A 19833-nucleotide genomic window follows, 5' to 3' on the forward strand; every position below is an offset into this window, starting at 1 on the left:
GTCGCGTAAACGAAAGTGACCAAATCCACTCTTTGTGCTATCGTCAGAGTTTAGGAGAATTGTTCTGAATTTGGCTTGAAGTTTCAAGATCTTACATGCATCTGTCTCAAAAAGAAAAGGTATTACATGCACTGGAAACTAACAAAAAATATATCATCCAGAAAGTTGACTTTGCATTTATAAGATTTTACCTTTCCAGACATAGTTTTTCCTAATATACTTGCCAAGGGCTTTGACATTGTAATGTCACTATTTTTTTTTCCCAGTAGCACCAACATCGATGACGTTGCGCCTATACTTCTGCCTGAAAAGATCTGCAAATGGAGTAACATTGAGGTGACAGCTAATCTTTTTTTCTTTTCTTTTTTCTAGCGGAATAGAGGGACAGATAATCTTAGTAGGGAAATTAATTTATTTCTGGAGAAATGTTTGAATTCCATTCAATTGGAAGACCAGATGACAAAATCTTGGCATTCTTGTGTCAAGCTGAAGTTTGACAGCTCCAGGAAATTTCAGCTCTCTATCCACCCTTTGACAAATGTATAAAACTATACAAAAGTCGTGTTGCTTGATGTTCTTTCAGCTACGCTAAATACACCTTTGATTTACAATATTATTAATTCATCTATTATATTATTATTTGAGTGTTAAAATAAGCAATCATATTCACTCAAGGTCACAAAATTATCATGTTAATCAAAAAAAGAATAAAATCTAAACCACTCATTATTATGAATATATAACGGTCTAAATAAACCAAAAAATTCATATCAAATATGATTAATAAATAGCTAAATTCGAAATAAAAAATATAAAAAATAGCAATTCGATTTCCATACGATTTGGAAAGCAATATATCTAAATAAAAAGTCTAAATAAAATAAAATAAATAATAATTGGAATTGGAGTTAGAATAGAAAAAAGAAGTCAACACATGGTCTTAGAAAACAAACAAATTATTATAAAAATCAAATACCTAAATAAATATTCTTATTAAGATAATAGATTAAGGAATACAATGTAGCTTAAAGTCATCATATCAAGCATGCATCAGGCAAGACAAACATATTCTGATTTTGGTTAGACTGTCTACACCTGATGTACGATCTTTGTAGTTGATCAAATGTATACAAATCAAACCAATACATGTATACGATTTGGGTATAAGTTTGGAACATAAATAATTTTTTCTTCTTCTAATTTTATGTGTTTTATAACCAAATGACACTAATCTCATAAAAAACTAAAAAAAAACTAATTTTTAATCAAAGATTATCGTGATAATTGCCTAACGCTATTAGTGTGGTTTTTTTTTTTAAAAAAAAGGATAAATTTCTGCTCTAGTTAGGTACTCTTTCTTTAGCTTTTCAACTACTATACTAGTCTAGATTTCAGTGGGCATCTAACAGATCGAATGATCTGTTATGATACTCTAGATCTCCTAGCGATTAGATATACTACCATTAACATTATTTTTTTTTGCTTAATTAAGCATGTAAAAAAATCAGTATCCCTACTGAGTTCCTCTTGAGGGCAAGAATTCAGTCCAAGTGTTGTCTTTCAGTCTTTTGTTTGGTTCGCCTCCTCCGTACTTCAGAGAGACACTAGAGACCATCAGAGTAGATCGGAGGCCCTTTTCAGAGACAGGCATGCTGCACACTTCAGGGCTGGTCGTCCCATTTTATAAACTTGTGGGATAAAAATTCCAACCCCAAAAATGTTTCTCAACCGTGTAGCACGCTTAGATCGGTTTGTTGCTGTAAAATTAGGGTGATGCTATTTTTTATATGTCTAAAAATAATATCTATTTTAGGCAACACGTAGAGTCATCGGATCTTCATCTAACGTGCCACGAGTCTTCTTTAACTTTCATCGGATCCCGACGTTGGCTCGCTCCCCCACCTCTTGCCTGCCTACGGCTGTCTCCGATGGCGTCCCTGCGATCGGAGCAGCGTCCGTCACCCTCACCGTGCTAACTATTTTGGAGCTTCCTCATTCCGGCAGCGACCCATTCAATGGTCCTCTATCGTCCGCCGCCGACGGCGCTCCTACCGCCTCCTCCACCGGGCCACCCTCCCTCCCCATGAGCTCTTATAATCCCGGTGACAAAGGAAGCCCCTCCCTGCCCTAACCCCCGACAGCAACCCCTTCCCTAAACTCACTGGCGCCACGTGTTCACACGGTAGTCTAAAAACTTTCGAGTTCTCAAGCGCATGAACTGTGAAATTAAGTATGGTTAGGCTATTGTTTACTAAAATTGTCAGTATGCAGCCATCTGGTGCAGAGTCAACCGATGAACACATAACCCAGACCAAGAACAGGATTAAAAGAAGAAGAATTAACATGACATTGGTCGCGGAGCTTTCCCCGTCCCCTCCCGCGACTCCGAGTCCCCAGCTCCACCGACTCCTGGACCGATTCCTTCGCTGCCACTTACATTCCAATTCATGCGTACCCCACACCACATCGAAGTCAGGTCAACAACTCATGCAAAATTATAATTTTCAAGAGCGATGCCACAGTGCCAATACGACACTGCAAATCACATCGACTCTCCTCGGCGCGAGATTCCGCTGTCTGTTCTTGCGGGCTCGCGCGTATAAGTCGAGCGCGTCCGGTTGCGGCTCTAGAAGCTCAAGCTGCCGCAAGGAAGCGCAAGCGCAAGAGAGCCAGTCCCAGGAAGCAGCTGCTGGCTGTGATCGATGCAGTGGTACATGGGGAGGCGCCCGGTGCACTCTTCTTCCTCCTCTGCCTCGTTCGTCATCCGTCTCGTCTTGGTTGTTCTGGCGGTTTGGTGCCAGGTGATCCTGCAGGTGGCCCCGGCGCAGGTGCGCGTCGGCGTCGTCCTTAACATGGCGTCGCCGGTCGGGCCGCGGGGGCGGGTCGGCATTGAGATGGCGGTGGAGGACTACTACGCCGCGCGCCCCAGTTCCAAGACCAGAATCGCGCTGCGCTTCCGGGACTCGGGCGGAGACGTTCTTGGCGCCGCTTCCGCCGGTAAGCTCCCCGCGCACTCATCTACTGTAATTTTATTTATATATGCTCTTCCCTGCGCTAGTTCTCCCCGTTTCATTGGTTTGCTTAGCAATTTGGTTCCGGATTTGCTGTCAAATCGTGCAAAGATAGCAGCAGAGGCGTAGAGCTGCGCATCCTTGGTGATGTGAGCCATGAACCGCTGGTTATGTATTGTGGTTCTGCTTGCTCGCTCTATCTCATGGCCGCGGCTCTTTTGATCTACTTGCCCCTTATCAGGATATATTTCCCTTGAAATAATGTCAAATTACTTTTCAAGCTTAGTGCACTTGTAATCAACGTAATGGTCGTGTCTACCATCCACGATGCCGACCAAACTGATGCTCCTGATACTGAATCAAAGCTGGCATCACAGTTTAATTTTACCCACCCTTGTGGAGGAGCTGACCAGCATTTTCTCAGGCCAACATCCAAAACCGTGTGAGATCCAGTAACCAGGTTTTTTCCTTTGTCAATGCATTCCTGTAGGCGCACGCCGAGCAGAGATTGAACATAACTACGCAGGAACGCCACTGAAGCGCCAATTGTGGCCTGACCTTTACCATAAATGATATCATTTCTTAGATATCACATGGGTTTGGTTTACAGGGAAATCAAAGACCTACTGAATTCTCTTTGGGGGATACTCATAAGGAAGGTGAACAGGGAGTGTAATAGGGTAGCTCATGAGCTTGCTCAATTAGCGAAAAGGAGTGCGGGGTCTGCGGTTTTGCACCTACACGCGCCTCCTTGTGTTTCTGAGCTCCTTGCAAATGACTGTAATTCTACTACTTTTGTTTAAATGACATTCCCGGTTCTTCGCAAAAAAAAAAAAAACTGATGCTGGTTCGTTTCAGACTTTCAACAGCTCCGTACTTGAAAACGCCATCAAGATAAGAAAGACACAGGAGAATTTTTTTAATTCCATCTCTCGCTCTGGCTCTCAACTAACCCGTCCTGCAACCAAATGACTGTCATTTCTACTAAGCCATGGACTCCCCAAGCACATAAACATTATTCTTCTCAAGATCTTGTACGTGTCTGTCGATGCGATATGGATATTTTTAGAGACCAACAGGCTAAAGCTCCAAACAGTTGGACTTGGACTAGTCAGTCTTGGGGGTTCCAACACCGAGGACCGAGCACGCGCCTACGAGTTGGTCCAGCAGTCCAGCTCACGGTGTTGAAAAAACTACTCCAAATCAGGCTGACTTCAGTCCAATGTCCAGGCACGAAAGTAGCTCACGATCATCAGGTTAGTGTAGAATTAATGGTTGGGCACGAGATATGCGAGATTCTATATCCATCCGTTCATGTCCAGTTTTTGCCATAAAAAAATTACAAATGTTGGATGCTTGCTACTAAATTCAGCTTAGCATATATAATTTTACTACCAGTAGTGTTACAGTAACACTTTTTACAACAGGGTCATATTTATTTATTTAGTAAAATTGCAAGTATTGGATACTTGGTGAATCAGTCTTACATCGGGTACAAAAATACAATACTCCATCTCTTTCGCTGCTCACCTAAGCTTGAATGGTTGTGTGTGTCTATATATATATACACACACTACATCATGTCCGCAACCTAGATATAAGGAAATTCTTGCTCTTTCCGCGTGTGTTGAGACACCATTGGTGCATGCTGCATAGACTTACCTGTAGACTGTAGCTGTGGACTGGTCGGGGTCAGTTTTTTATTGCTTCTGAAAACGATGAAATGCCACTGTCATTTGTCTGTTATCACCAGCCGAGGTTTCATCAGTCAATTTTACACGTAGTGCAGTCATTAGTTGTCCAGGTTGCTCTCTTCTTTTAGTCATCAGTAACTTCTTACGTGCCGTGTGTTTACGAACTAGTATCTTGTAGAGTTAAGAGATGTACAGTGCAGAGGTGACAAACCCCTAAAATTGACTGATGAAACCAGAGAAACCAGGTTGCTTTCCTTTGCAGCCAAGCTAGCAACTGTAGTCTGTGTGGTGTGAGAGGAATAGAGGAAATCTATTTTGAGGTCTGGTCAAAGAAATGAGAGTTGAAGAATCCAGCTTTCTAGAGTTCTCTCAGGAAGATGATCAGCCGATCAGGTGATCATCTTGTTCAGGTTCTGATGTTCAATGTCTGTATGGAACTAGAATCACGACGGCCTGGTTGTGTCATTCGTACAAGCAAAACATCACACGACTCTAGCAAGTGAAATGAAAATATTTCACACTAATAAAGTATGAAAAGGAATATTGACCAGGTAAATTGGGCAAAAAAATAAATCAGGATGGTCAGCATCGATCGCTACTTTCAAGTCATCGTTTGTTGGCAGTAGAGTGTGTGGCCCAGAGGCCAAATTCTCCTATGGGCCGAAATATAATGGGCTTCTCTGTTTTCCTTGTTGCAGCGGTGGACCTGATCAAGAACGAGCAGGTGCAGGCCATCATCGGGCCGCCGACGTCGGCGGAGGCCGAGTTCGTGGCTTACATCGGCAACCGCACCCATGTCCCCATCCTCTCCTACTCCGCCACGTCCCCGGCGCTGTCCCCGGCGCAGACGCCCTTCTTCGTGCGCACCGCGGCCAACGACTCCTTCCAGGCCGCGCCCGTCGCCGCGGTCCTCGCCGCTTTCGGGTGGCACGCGGCGGTGGTCGCGTACGAGGACTCGCCCTATGGTTCCGGCATCCTCCCGGCGCTCGCCGATGCGCTCCAGGGCGTCTGCGCGAGGATCATGGACCGCACGGCTGTGCCGGCAGATGCAGACGACGACCGACTCGACGCGGTGCTCTACCGCTTCATGGCGATGCCCACGCGCGTGTTCGTCGTGCACATGAACCCTTCCCTCGCTGCGAGGTTCTTCCGCCGCGCTAGGAACGCCGGCATGATGTCGGTGGACTACGCCTGGATCGCCACGGACGGCGTCGGCAGCGCCGTCGACGCGATGAGCCCTGAAGACGTTGACGAGATGCAGGGGGTTGTCAGCCTCCGGCCGTACGTGCAGGTGACGGACCACGTCAAGAACTTCTCGGCGCGGTTCAGGGCGAGGCTCCGGCGGGAGAACCCGAGCGCCGACGACTACGTCCATGATCAGACCGTGGTGATGCTCTGGGCGTACGACACGGCATGGGCGATCGCGGCGGCTGCTGAGGCGGCCAGTGTCTCCAGCCCGGCGTTCCAGACGCCGCAGCTGAGCACGGCACTGACGGACCTGGACCGGCTCGGCGTGTCAGCCACCGGAGCAACACTTCTCAATGCTGTGCACGACACGACCTTCCACGGCCTCGCCGGTAACTTCACGCTCGTCGACGGGCAGCTGCTGCCGCCGGCCTACGAGATCGTCAACATCTTCGGGAAAGGCGCGAGGACAGTGGGGTTCTGGACGCCGGAGTCCGGAGTGATGCAAGCTCTTAACGCCAACGGCGCCAAAGGGCTGACGCAAATTATTTGGCCAGGTAATTCACATTTGTGGCCCAAAGGCTGGGTCGTGTCGCCGAACGGGCAGCAGCTTCGCGTCGCCGTGCCGGTGAAGAAAGGGTTCACACAATTCGTGGAGGTCACCAAGGACTCGACAACAGGAAGGCGAAACGTGACAGGCTACTGCATCGAGGTGTTCGACGCGGTCATGCGCAATATGCCATATCCGGTGAGCTACCAATACGTGCCGGACGAAGACAGCGCCGTGTCCTACGAAAAATTCGTGTCCCAGGTGCCCGAACAGGTCAGTGTTCCGGCCAATGACGCCATTCTCGTTTCAGAATTATTGAGACGATCTGGATGCTGATGGAGGATCTGTGCATGTGCTGATGGTTGCAGCTAGCGGACGTCGTCGTCGGCGACGTGACGATCACGGCGAGTAGGATGGCCGAGGTGGACTTCACCATGCCGTTCACCGAGTCGGGGTGGTCAATGGTCGTGGCGGTGCGCACGGACACGGGCACGAGCATGTGGATCTTCCTGCAGCCGCTCACCACCAGCCTCTGGATCGCCAGCTTCGCCTTCTTCTGCTTCACCGGCTTCGTCGTGTGGGTGATCGAACACCGCATCAATCCCGAGTTCCGCGGCACGCCGTGGCAGCAGTTCGGCCTCATCTTCTACTTTGCCTTCTCCACGCTCGTCTTCTCGCACAGTACGCGCGTTTCTTAATTTCACGTTCACAAATTTGTACCGCCAAGTTTCTGTCTTGAACGATGGCTGAAAGATCGAACTTGCAATTTGCAGAGGAGAAGCTGGAGAGCAACCTGTCGAGGTTCCTGGTGATCATATGGGTGTTCGTCGTCCTCATCCTGACGTCGAGCTACACAGCGAGCCTGACGTCGATGCTTACCGTCCAGAAGCTCCAGCCGACGGTGACGGACGTGAGGGAGCTCCAGCGGCGCGGCGACTACATCGGGTACCAGGAAGGCACCTTCATCGAGGGCTCGCTCCAAAAGCTGGGCTTCGACAAGGCAAAGATGAGGAGCTACAGCACGGCGAAGCAGTACGCCGACGCGCTGTCCAAGGGGTCGGCCAACGGCGGCGTCGCCGCCATTTTCGACGAGATCCCGTACCTGAAGCTCTTCCTGTCGCAGTACTGCGACGGCTACACCATGGTCGGCCCGGTCTACAAGACCGACGGCTTCGGGTTCGTGTTCCCGAGGGGCAGCCCGATGACGCCGGACGTGTCGCGCGCGGTCCTGGCCCTGGCGGAAGGGGATGAGATGGCGCAGATAGAGAAGAAGTGGTTCGGCGAGCCCGGCGCGTGCCCGAGCCAGAGCGGCTGCGCCACCGTCGGCTCGTCGAACCTCAACTTCCGGAGCTTCGGCGGACTGTTCCTCATCACCGGCGTGGTGTCCGGTCTCATGCTCCTCATCTACCTCGTCACCTTCGTCTACCAGGAGCGCGACGAGCTCCGGGCGGCGGAGGAGGCCGGCTCCGGGAGCTCGTCGATGGGGAGGCTGCGCGCGTGGCTGCGGCACTACGATCAGAAGGACACGAGGTCCCGCACCTTCAAAACGCGCAACGACGAATCCATCAGGAACGGGAACCAGACGCAGAGATGGATCGATGAGACCGTAAGGGATGGCGGCGACGCGAACGGCCGGGTGCAGGCTGCGAGCGAGGAGGAAGCTATCGGCATGAGCCCGTTCAGCATCTCCACCGGCACGGAGATGATCGCCGGATCGTCGCCAGCGTCGGAGCTCGGGACCTCGTTCGAGCAGAGGATGCAGGAGGCGGCAAACTCCATGGAGATGCCAAGAACGACGGCCTCGTAACATTAGATAAATTTATGCTTGTGGATACAGGACAAGTGCACCCTGACACGTCTGGTAGACCGTAGTAAACTCTGACAAGTCAGTATGTCTATAGATAGCCAGCAAGTGCTGACATGGCATTACTTCTAATTGTGCAACAATAATCCAGCGCGTATTAATCAGGAGAATGTCTGTGTTCAAATACGAAGCGAACACAATACTGTTCAGTTCGATGGGGGTTGCGGCAATGTCTGATCAGTAGGTACATAATGGATAGTTTTGAAGCAGCACTTAGTTCGTTTTTTCTTTACTTAATTAGGTGAAAGTAAATCTTTAATTTATTTTTTAAGTTTTGCGTCAACTCAATAACCTAGAAAATACGGAACTTACATACCCAACCTAACCTCTGGATGAAAATGGAGGATCAGACGTCCCACAATTTGCATGAACACAACAACGTTTGTGGCAAACTGCTCAGAAAAAAAGGGCACCAATTTATCTATGCGCCCCTGACATATAGACTCATCCCCACATTGGATATTATTTTCCAACTTGTACATGTTTGTAACTGACCAACTCTTCGCCTACAGTAACGAACACTATGGCAACAAAAGACCGGAACGAAAAAAACTAGCCTCTTATTTTAAGATGCTGTAGTAGTGATGCTGTAGTAGTGATGCAAAGGAAAATTCTGACCGTGAATTAAGTTGTATGCAAAACAACATAATCTAGGACAGTGCAAACGGCAAACTGTCCAATTTTACAGCTTCGATGGTGTTTTTCATCAGATATTTTTTGCGATGACACACAAAGTTACACTGCAAATAAGTTAAGCTTGTTTTTTATCCTCAAGAGAACTTAGGATACAACACATATGATACAACAGTGCATGCTGCCACATCATGCTCCGGGCTCCAGCCCTAACTCGACCATGGCATGAAAAGTAAGAATCTAATCCCGGCTGCTCCTGAACTGTACACGATCTAACGATAAAAAAATGCAACCCTGGTACAAAATGTTGAGAATGGTTAGAGAAGATATCAGAAAATGATGCTGTATAGAGCAGAAAATTATGCCGGCAAACATTAAGGAAATGGTTGTCGCAAAAAATTATGGAAATGGACTTTCTGGAATGTTACCTGATTAACATAGGAAAATATCATTGCTCCCCATTTATCATGAGAGAATGATAAGGAACCTTATTTATTTCCAAAATGGTGGACCGATCCTGAACGAGCGGCTGTTTCCATGGCTCTCCATCCATTTGAACATATGCTCGATCCCACTGGCCACCCCTCATTTCAAACTTGATAGCCGCAGCCTGATAACAGGCAATGGATTTGGATCATAGTCCATTGGAAGTATATGCGGGAGAACAAACATAAGAAAACATTCAATAACATCGACCACTGCTCAAAAGGAGCAATTAAAGTAAGTCTCTCAAGCTTCTAAAACCTTAGTACCAAACAATTTTGTGGCTAGAACAAGATCCCAACATCAGGAGTGTTCCGTAGAAAAATATTGATCACATCAAAGCTTGTTGCTTACCACAAAGATTATCCCCATAGATCAATGTTTTGCCAACAGACAAGGGAAAAAAGGCCAAAAAACTAAGTACCTGGGCAATATGCTTTGCTTTTATAAGCTCCGCCATAACAAATGAAGCATGCCAACCCTCTTTCAGGCCAAATATTTCAAGCAACCCATCATCTGAATGAGCTTCAAAAAAACCTCTCTGCAAATCGGTACAGAGAGCCAACATCATTTAATCATGTAAATACGAGAAACAAAACCTACTACATGCCACTTAATTATAGCCAACTCATGTCCTCAAAAGATACAGCAATAATTCTAGAAAATACTTCTAAATAATGCTAAGTTGAACCCTTTTTATACCATTTTGCAGCATCGAAGGCATATACCCCAGCCCCCAAAGGTAGCTCGAAAGCCCATACTAAGGAACAGAAAAGTAAAATTGAGAAATCATATGCAATTGACATGAGGAAGCTCAACTACTAACCTTTTCAAGATATTCAGGTTTAAGATCACCCCATGGATGCCTTCCACTGCCATAGTTGTTTAAATTTAAGACAACTAGGGATCTAACACTGCAGTATCAGGGAAAAAGATGTGAGCGCAATTCTGTGACGTATAGCACAAGGATTGATAGGACAAGGCTGAAGGAAAAACAACAAAAGTAATTATCTCGACAACAATTCTCTATGTGGCGTGCTCATCTAGCATTTGTTACGTGCAGATAAGCTTTCCAGGCTTCACAACAGTATCCTAATACACATTAGAAAGGGACCCATTGAAAATGGCATGCGTCTGACACGTTCACTAAACAATATGTATAGGATAAGCACACCACAATTTTTATGATATTTTGGGAGTGAAGTTCTTATTCTTCACATACCTTTTTGCCTGGGCCAACATGGAAATTCAATACATTTTTTAACACTTCTATGTTTTTAAAAGTTAAGGCTCAAAGAACAGATGAGTTGCTAAGACACTCAAATATACATTCATTAACTATCTTCTGACATAAATACATGTCTTAGTTAAAAATGATGTGCACAAAATCCCAACCATTATTTCAATCATCTTTGAAAAATATAGTCGTGACTATTCAAGTGAAATTGTAAACTGACATAAAGAAACCCCACCTACAACTTGCATGCCTATTGAACCACTGCCAATTTATATATTGGACATTTGTAGGCCAAAATTTGTGAGCCATGTGTATGCGGTATCCGTTACACCAGGTATTGCACACCAGGACATCATAGTGTCATTGTCACGTATAAGCATAGGTGCCAGTCTCAAAAACTAATTCCTAAACTAGATAGAAATTCGTGCATACAATGTCAGCATCTCACAGGAATTTATGGATGGTTCTTAGCGTAGCTTGTTTAATGTAAAAGAAATCAACAACTTGCCTTGAAGGCATTTGAACTTGCTCCCATTCAGAACAATTGACCTTTTTAATGTAAAGCCGCAATATGTTCTTGAGCCCCCTGCATCAACAAAGTATTACGTCAGCCTTGGATAGATGGCAAGACAACTTTTCGCAGCTTCGAAAAGGAATAAGAACATCACATTGTTACAACCTGATTGTATCTTAATTTATGAACCATCAAATATGGAGGCAAAATGCAAGATATAAGGTTCATTGTGATTGCATCATATTTTGTATACCATGGACATCAACCTTGTATCGAATGCTCAGATGTTAACGAAGAATAGAACTCTATTCTACAGGCCCATCATATATCTTAGAAATCCTTTTTAAAAGCACAATAAATCTTACAAGTTCAATGGGTCAAATCTCAGAAATTAACTTTAAATCATGATAGTGTCTGGAATGGATAAAAAAAAAAGTACTTGATACTTCTAAAAGTTTGAAGCCATATTAGAATCCATGTAAAAACAGATCATTTACCTTAGCTGAGGACCTGCTGCACAAGGTGTACAGAACCACCCCTGAGTGCAGCTATATCCAGCATAAATCAACTGCATAGGGTAAGAAAACAAATATCATCAGCACAATCACTTATAAGTCTCATCACAACATGACATATGATTCTGAGATACCAAATTACTATACTACAAAAAATGAAATAGAACAAACTGCACATGCATAAAAATAAGCCTTTGGAGCCTATTTCCTTCTTTTTCAGAAGTTATATAGTCTTGAAGACCATGCAGTTCGACATCCAGCTCATATAACAGATATCTAGCACAATAAGCAGAATGATAGTATGCTCAGAACATAATGTGAAGTGGTGATGCATAATGTCTTTTTTGTGATATCGTGTTATATTAATCATCATAATTATGAGCTAGTTGGCACCTTATTTGCAACTGGTCCTTGTGCAAGGTATGGCTTTGCATCACGAAGATGGTGGAAGCCATACGCAACCTGAGCATCCATCCCTGTTCAAAGTTCATTGCAAACTTATCGATAATAATAACCATAATAGATAAAACTCATTAATCAAAATTTAAATTCTGGATGAAGCCTAAGAAAATATTGCATATATTCTAATTCCATATATAGTCAGTCACACAAGTTTCATTTTGTTATACAGCCCCTGTGTAGTTTAATTTTATGTATTGCACTTAACTTTAAACTACTGAAGGATGCATCTTTGAGCATTATCATCTCTATTGAATTGCATTCATCATGTGTGGTGCAAGATAAACATCAGCATTAACAAAAAGGAAAGAATTTTGATTAAGAAATCAAGGAAATACCGATGCTAAGGTAGTTGTAGAACACTCCTTTATAGCAAGAAGCTTTTTCAGGTAACTCAGTGCCATTCTCCTGCACCATATTAGATTAACCTTTAATAAATCCAAGCAACTAAACCTATTGTAGCATACTCGAGAAAGTTACAATTTCAGTGCCTTTCCAATAAGCAGCTAGATTATTATTCTGTTATCATCTGCAATATTAAATTTCATGATATTGCTTTTCTGTTATCATTTGTAATCTTAACAGGCGTGTGAGATACAGGAATAGCATATAGACGACTCTATTTTTATGTTTAAGTTGAGCATATAAATCCAGGTGAATTCATAGTCAAAACTCAAAACCTGGCTGATCTCCAACCGATCTGAAGGTTCCACTTTCTTAAGTGCATATGGCAACTCTTTTATTTCTCCTTCTGGCATCAGAATTACAGCTTGCCAACTGCATGGACAATAGCAGAGGTTACCAGTGCAGAAACAGATGAAATGCCTACTTTAGAAGAACAGAAATATCTAGAACAGATACCAGAATTTGATGTGCTACAAAATATATATTCAAACACACCCATTAATACCTTGACATATTATTCTGCATATCTAGAGTAAGTAGTCATCTCATGTATTAAGAGATCAAATATGACAAAGATTTGCACAAGTTACATGGAGTAATAATTTGCTTCGCATCACCGGCAAATTTATAGTAGAGATGTTGATCAGAAGTTTTATTAAGGAGGAACAGAATACTAAAACTACTCCACAATATTAATCTTTTCTCCTCTAGGTACGCAAATAATCAACAAAATGGAATTGAATGTGTATAGATGAATAAAGAATGATCTCACCTGTCAAGATGGCAGATGGGAGCAGTGGCAGCCTTGCTGAGGTAACGCTTTACAGCTGAGCGCCAACCAAAGGGAAAAGAGCCACCCTGTGCATGTGCTAATTAGTTGTTCGGATTGAAAACAAAGGATTTGCACAAAGTGACAAAACAAATGGAACATGCATAGGCTATTACCCATCCAAATGATCTAGCAAGGTCATTTCCTGTACCAAGTGGAATGATTCCTGTGGGTGGAACTGGTTCCCTTTTCATCTTATAAAGATCTGAGAGACATCCAAGCACCCAACCAACTGTGCCATCACCCCCAGCAACCTGCCAGGAAAAACTAGTGCACGGATGTTACACAAAGCAGTTGGAAGACGATGAGTAATCAACATCACAAACATTCAGTTAGTAACGAGGAAAACGCAGGGACGCCATAAGTAGTAGAGAAAGCAACAACCTTTCACAAGTTAACAGAAGGGAAAAGAAAATTGGATGTGCAGATAACTATTAGTAGTCAAAAAATATCCTTACTAAAGGCATCATGCACATACCACAATCCTCATCTTTTCACGAGTGGCTTTCGCGCAGTTGTCACCTTGGTCAGCTAACCGCTCCAAACAACTCAAACCATAGTGAACAAAATCAGAAGGCTTCACAACAGACAGATCGAAGACCTGAAAATCGGTTGCATCAGTATGTATGATACAGTATAGAGTTTTACCAAACAAGCAAAAGCACAAGAGACTAAAAAAATCTCAAAAAATGATGTTGCCAGTGCATAACATGATCACATAATTAATAGTTACAAAAAGTTTCATGCAGTAAAAATTTAGCCCATCTTCTCAACCACAATAACATGTTACATAAGTGGTCCAACATCTCAAGAGCAACATAGAAGATTATCAAATTCCATATAATTGCATATATTTTCTAACACCTTAGTTTTCATCAGTTCTGGCCCTCTTATACTGCATAGTTACATCAGCAACCAAGCTTCATTTGTTAACATCAAGTTCCACAGAATTTGATGCATAAGGAACACCGACACCAAACAACTCTGGGTTTCGTCTCAAGGAAATGTCAAGCTAAAATTACAGGAAGTCCAATCACTTGCTTCTGTCATCTCGGAAAGATGATATTATTTTTTATTGCTTGAAAGACCTCGGAGGTACATGATTTCTATTTAGGTCCTCCCTTCCTCCCTCCCCTACCTGCTACCTACTAATCTATTACTTGAGGCGTCCTAAATCTCCAGTAGTATAGGAGTATTCCCTTTCTTCTATCGAACTAACCAGCAAAATGCTTCTCCTCACAAACTCCTGTAAGTGACGTCGTGGTTGTGCCTAGTAATATCCATGGAAAATCTGCAAAACATTAGTGCAATGCTGATAATCTATTTTGTGCGACTATGTAACAAGTGAATTAATCTGCACAAGCTTTAGAGGCACCGGACGTCACACAGATCACATGACGCGTAGACACTCATTCTCTTTCCAAAAGTATCATTGTACCACGAATGTTCACCTAACGAAGGAAATTCCACTAGAATAGGTCTCTGAGGTCCAAATCGCAGTGAAATTCCACTGGAATCTCACAAACAATCAAGCTTGCAAGCTTCAGCAACAAACCAGAGCGACCGACAATGCGACAACCAACACGAAAGCAAACTGGGAGGGAGAAATGGGAGTAAAATTTGGGAAACAGAGTTGCACGAGTGGCGCAGGAATCGCGATGTCATCACCTGCTCCTCGCTGATGAGCTCGTGGAGCCGCACCTTGAGCACGGGCCCGTGCCGCCCACCGCTCTTCGAGTTCACGAACACCACCACGGGCGCCACCACCGCCCCCTCCCCCTCCCCCTCCGCCTTTTCCTCCGCAGCCGCCAAGCCGGCCGCCTCGTCCTTGGCCGCGACGGCTGCCGCCACGGCGCGGCGCAGGTAGAGCGGCATGACGACCTGCCTCCGCAGCTCGGCCTTGTCCACCTCCGTCCCCCACAGCCCGCACGCGCGCACCGACTCCCAGATCGACACCCGTGCCGACGGCGCCGTCGACGGCGCCCTCTGCGAGCCGTTGCCCTCCATGGCTACGCCTTTCCGCTCCGGGGAGTATCACAGCTCAGCAGAGCTCCAAATGCTTGCCTCTCGCTTTGCTTGGTCTAGCGAGCTGGTGGAATTGGGGAATACTGCTGTGGACTTTATTGGTGGTATATGTTGCGACGTTTTACTAGCGGGGCGTTCATCGGGTGGAGCTTTTTGACCACTGCTGAATGCTGGTGCGCTTCTCTCTTTGCGGTCTCGCCGCCGGCAACCGCGTTGTCCTGTGCGGTTGGGTGAGAGGGACCGGATCCTCTGCACTAATTATGATTCATGCCGTAGCTACAGTACTAGTAACGGCAGAGGATCTCAATTTAAACAAAGTCATTGGACTCGCTTTATAAAAAGTAAAATAGAGTCCACAACATTAATCTTGCTTACAGAAAAGCAAAAATATCCAATGCTAACCACCTCTATCAGACAGCTTCAAAAAATCAACTCAAACAGCTTGCGACAAGGGCTACTAATCAGTTTTTAGACAATAAGAACTCAGAGATTATGCTACCAGAAAAAGAACTATCCAATCCCAGTAGAGATCCAAGTTAATAAAAGTTACTGTTGGATATCGTCCACCTCCATCTTGAGTTTTTGCACTATGTCATCCAGATGGATTTGATCGCCCGCCTTAGTCAGCACCCTCCACCTCCTCATGAACAAAATCACCCTGTATATGATCACCTGAGGGGAAACACAAATCTTGTTTTGGAAAACAAAATTGTTTCGAGTTAGCCATAGAGTCCAACAAATAGATCCATGAAGAAACATAAGAAGCAAATTAACTTTATAACTTCTAGCATCAAGGAGTATCTCTCTAGAAAAACATCAGAGAATCTGGCAAATGAAGCCAATGAAAGGCATCACGACAAACACACCAAACAAACTGAGCAGTAGGGTATTGGGATATTATGTGGTCCGCGGTCTCTTTAACACCACAAAGTTTGCAACATTCACCACCCTTCCACCCTTTGATAATTAACTGATCAGCAGAGGAAATCCTATTTATATGAAGAGACCACAAGAAGATCTTAATCTTTAGAGGCAGATAACAATCCCAGATCTCCATCATCCTCTCATCTCTAACTCCTGGGAAAGTAATATGATTATACAAAGAAGAGGTATTGAATTTCCCAGTTTTGTCCAAGGTCCAAATGACAAAATCTTGTTCATCAGACAGATTAATACTACTAGTGACAGACAGTAATATCTCCTATTCTTTCACTTCCTGAGGGCCAAATGATCTTCTAAAAGTGAGATCAGTGGAACCCTGACCAAGAACCTGATGTACTATTGCATCTTGTTGGAAACAGATGTGGAAAAGTCTCTCAGATATAATCTTAAGAGGACATGAGTCTAACCAAACATCAAGCCAAAATCTGATTTTTTTTTCCATCCCCCAAAATATAGATCAGATCCAAGGTTATATATTTTTTAATAGCACACAAACCTTTCCAGAACTGAGAACTTCCAGATTTATTACAACTGAAAAAACCTCCATCTCCTAGGTATTTCTTCCTCAAAAGGTCACAAGCAGGACCCCGTCACCTCTTTCCAATTTCACAATCCATTTGGATAGAAGGCAAACATTCATCACTCTAGTATCAGTAAAGCCCAGTCCACCATGCTCTTTTGGACTAGCTAAAACCTCCCACTTGACCATATGATACCTCTTTTTCTGTCCTTGACCATGCCAAAAGAAATTTGATCTTGAGTAATCTATCTTTTTGTGAACAACATCTGGAAGAAGATACATCCCCATAGTATAAATGGGGATAGAGCTCAGACAGAATTCAATCAAGACAGTCTTATCACCAGAGGAGAGATACATGCACTGCCATGATCCCATCCTCTTTTGAACCTTATGCCCGATAAACTCATCTCTTTAACTCTCAAGCAATTATCACTTACAAGAATTCTCAGGTACTTTATAGGAAAAACTCCCACTTTACAGTTAAACATGTTAGCAACTCTAATTTGTTCCAGGTCAAAAGCACCCACCACCATCATCTCACTCTTCTTATAATTGATTTTCAAACCAGACAATCTCTCAAAACAATACAACAGCAATTTTGTATAAACGACAGACTGCTCATCCAGCTCTAATAGAATAATAGTGTCATCTGCATATTGAAGGTGAGTAATACCCCAGGGATCAAATTATTTATCAGACCTTTTATCAGCCCCTCTTTTTTGGCATTATTGAGAATAGCAGCAAGAGCATCTGCCACCAAGTTGAAAAGCAAAGGAGAAAGGGGCCACTCTGTCTCAAGCCTTTGAAAGTTCTAAAATACTCTCCAGGGGAGCCATTGATATTAATGCCAATTCTACCACCCTCCACCGCTTGCTTGATCCAATCAATCCATTTATCTGGGAAATTTTTCCTTCTTGGGACTTCCTCTAAGAAGCTCTAATGTACCTTCCAGTTCCAGGATGATCTCTGACTTTTTGGTCACTTTCAATTCATGCAAGACTTCATGTAAGATGACTGTACCATCTAAAATATATCTCCCAGGAATGAAGGCAGTCTGGAACTTGTTAATGATTTTGTCTACTAGAGGAGTCAACCTCAAGATCAAAACTTTGGTAAAAATCTTGTAATACACATTCAGAAGGAAGATAGGTCTATATTGTTTGATATTGTTTGCCTCTTTCAACTTTGGAATCAAACTATTTAGCTCATAATCCAATCTATGGAGGTTAAACTCACATTTATGAAACAGATCAAACATCTCTACCAAAGTACTTTCAGACCAAATATCAGCAGATAAAGTTAGACCTTCTCTATTTTCTTTACCAAATAGTGATTTATAGTAGCTCTCAATATGATCCTTTAAATCTGTTGCTCTTGATATAACTGTAGCACCATCTTCCAGAGAGAAAATGGAACATTTTCTTTTCCTATCATTGGCAACTCCATGGAAAAAACCAGTATTAGAGTCCCCTTTTAAAATCCATTTTTCACCATATCTCTCTTACCAAAGAATTTCCTCATAGTTGTAAATTTTTTCTAACTCAGCCTCTAACTGGTACCTGACCCTCCATTCCTGAGGACTGAGATCAGTCATATCAGCTTTTTGGTCCAAAATTTGAATATTCTTTAACAACTCTTGTTTTGTTTCTTCAGCCGGCTCCCATGATTTACACCCCAGCCTTTGCAAGCTCTTCTAAGTAAAGTTTTTAGCAATTTCCAATAATCTTGCACTTGGAGATTTCCTCTGTCAGGAATTTTCCTTAACACAAACTCCCTGAACCCTTCTTGAGTAAGCCAAGCTGCTTCAAATCTAAAAGGATGTTTGTTAAGCTTCTTATCATCACCAGTGTCAACCAAAATTGGATTATGATCAGATCCAATTCGAAGCAAAGAAATGCAAGAGGCAAGGGGTAGAAGAGATCCCAACCTTGAGTTGTAAAAACTCTGTCCAGATTACATCTAACAGGGACCTCTTGCTTATTGGTCCAAGTAAACCTACTACCACCCTTATGCATCTCTCTCAAAGCTGCATCATCAATAAAACAATTGAACATCTCCATCCAAGAAAAGATAATATTATCTGAAGACTTATCATGTGCATATCTGATGAAATTGAAATCTCCACCAATCAAAAGAGGGTTATCAGCTCTAAGAATTTTCTGGTATAATTCCTGCAGGAAAGGAGATTTTCTTTCAATCTGAACGAGGCCATAAACATTAATCACTTCCCAAACAAAATTATCTTTTTTACTTTTGATGGTGACACTCGAGAAAAATTCACCATTATCCATCTCTAACGCATTAAAAGTCTCCTCTCTAACACCTATCAAAGTTCCTCCATAATGCCCATGAGCAGTAGTCCAATTCAAAGAGAAACTGTGACCATTAACCAACTCTTTCAATTCTCTAATGGTATACTCTTCTTTAATAGTTTCCTGTAGACAGAGAATATCTACTCTATGAAAAGTCAGAATATCTTTTAGTTGTCTTTTTCTCCCTTTTACTCCCAACCCTCTAATATTCTAGAAAAGAATTATCATTATTTATTTATTATCCTCAACCCCATCTTCTTTTTGCACACTGCCTTTCTCATTTTCTTCTTCTTTACTGACTTTGAGCCTAGAGAGTGAATCAACTCTAAATTCATTTCCAAGCTCAGATCAGTCTTTTTACTACTAGCCACCTCAATATCTTTTGTTGGGCAATTTCTCTTCTCTTCTGCTCCATCAACCTCTATTTCTGATTCAGAATCATGAAGTTGCTTCTTAGATTCTTCTAGTCTTTCCCTGACTTCAACAAAGCGTTGCCCTTGCTATCTCTCTTGCTTGAATAGTAGAGATATTATTGGAAACTGTCTGCTCATCTTGATCCACATCAATCTTGCTAGCTAAAGCAACCCTAGCTAACTGTAAAGGATCAATATAATTAAAAACATCAGAAGTATTAGTTGTTGACGGTACGAATGCA

General features: G+C 43.4%; 2 protein-coding genes across 3 annotated transcripts; one reads left to right on the plus strand and one right to left on the minus strand.

Annotated features, from left to right (window-relative positions):
• Positions 1–2378: 2378 nt before the first annotated feature.
• On the plus strand, positions 2379–8516 carry LOC133919956 (glutamate receptor 2.8-like). The gene is made up of 4 exons (XM_062364541.1): positions 2379–2997; positions 5404–6713; positions 6809–7121; positions 7214–8516. Exons 1-4 carry the CDS (start codon positions 2703–2705, stop codon positions 8245–8247), a joined length of 2952 nt encoding a protein of 983 aa, XP_062220525.1. The 5' UTR covers positions 2379–2702; the 3' UTR covers positions 8248–8516.
• Positions 8517–8900: 384 nt separating this feature from the next.
• On the minus strand, positions 8901–15523 carry LOC133919957 (diacylglycerol kinase 7-like). 2 transcript variants are annotated; one of them, XM_062364542.1, is made up of 13 exons: positions 15048–15520; positions 13858–13980; positions 13496–13633; positions 13323–13408; positions 12826–12922; positions 12484–12553; positions 12080–12162; positions 11669–11739; positions 11166–11243; positions 10247–10334; positions 9845–9961; positions 9366–9547; positions 8901–9231 (listed from the first exon to the last, which is right to left on the minus strand). In XM_062364542.1, the coding sequence occupies exons 1-12, from the start codon at positions 15384–15386 to the stop codon at positions 9386–9388; spliced, it is 1452 nt and encodes a 483-aa protein (XP_062220526.1). In that variant the 5' UTR covers positions 15387–15520; the 3' UTR covers positions 8901–9231; positions 9366–9385. The 2 variants fall into 2 exon arrangements, with proteins under 2 accessions (XP_062220526.1, XP_062220527.1); XM_062364543.1 differs by lacking the exon at positions 8901–9231 and having other exon boundaries at positions 9376–9635; positions 15048–15523.
• Positions 15524–19833: the final 4310 nt, after the last annotated feature.

The sequence above is a fragment of the Phragmites australis genome, chromosome 5, assembly GCF_958298935.1.
Source record: "Phragmites australis chromosome 5, lpPhrAust1.1, whole genome shotgun sequence".
NCBI lineage: Eukaryota > Viridiplantae > Streptophyta > Magnoliopsida > Poales > Poaceae > Phragmites > Phragmites australis.

Bases quoted from the DNA above. Each gene is read 5' to 3' on its own strand.
- LOC133919956 (XM_062364541.1), top strand. From the start codon at position 2,703: ATGCAGTGGTACATGGGGAGGCGCCCGGTGCACTCTTCTTCCTCCTCT. The intron at 2,998-5,403 runs GTAAGCTCCCCG...TCCTTGTTGCAG, and splicing joins TCTTGGCGCCGCTTCCGCCG to CGGTGGACCTGATCAAGAAC. The intron at 6,714-6,808 runs GTCAGTGTTCCG...TGATGGTTGCAG, and splicing joins TGTCCCAGGTGCCCGAACAG to CTAGCGGACGTCGTCGTCGG.
- LOC133919957 (XM_062364542.1), bottom strand. From the start codon at position 15,386: ATGGAGGGCAACGGCTCGCAGAGGGCGCCGTCGACGGCGCCGTCGGCA. The intron at 12,163-12,483 runs GTATTTCCTTGA...AACTTTGAACAG, and splicing joins CTACAACTACCTTAGCATCG to GGATGGATGCTCAGGTTGCG. The intron at 10,335-11,165 runs GCAAGTTGTTGA...CTGATACTGCAG, and splicing joins CAAGTTCAAATGCCTTCAAG to TGTTAGATCCCTAGTTGTCT.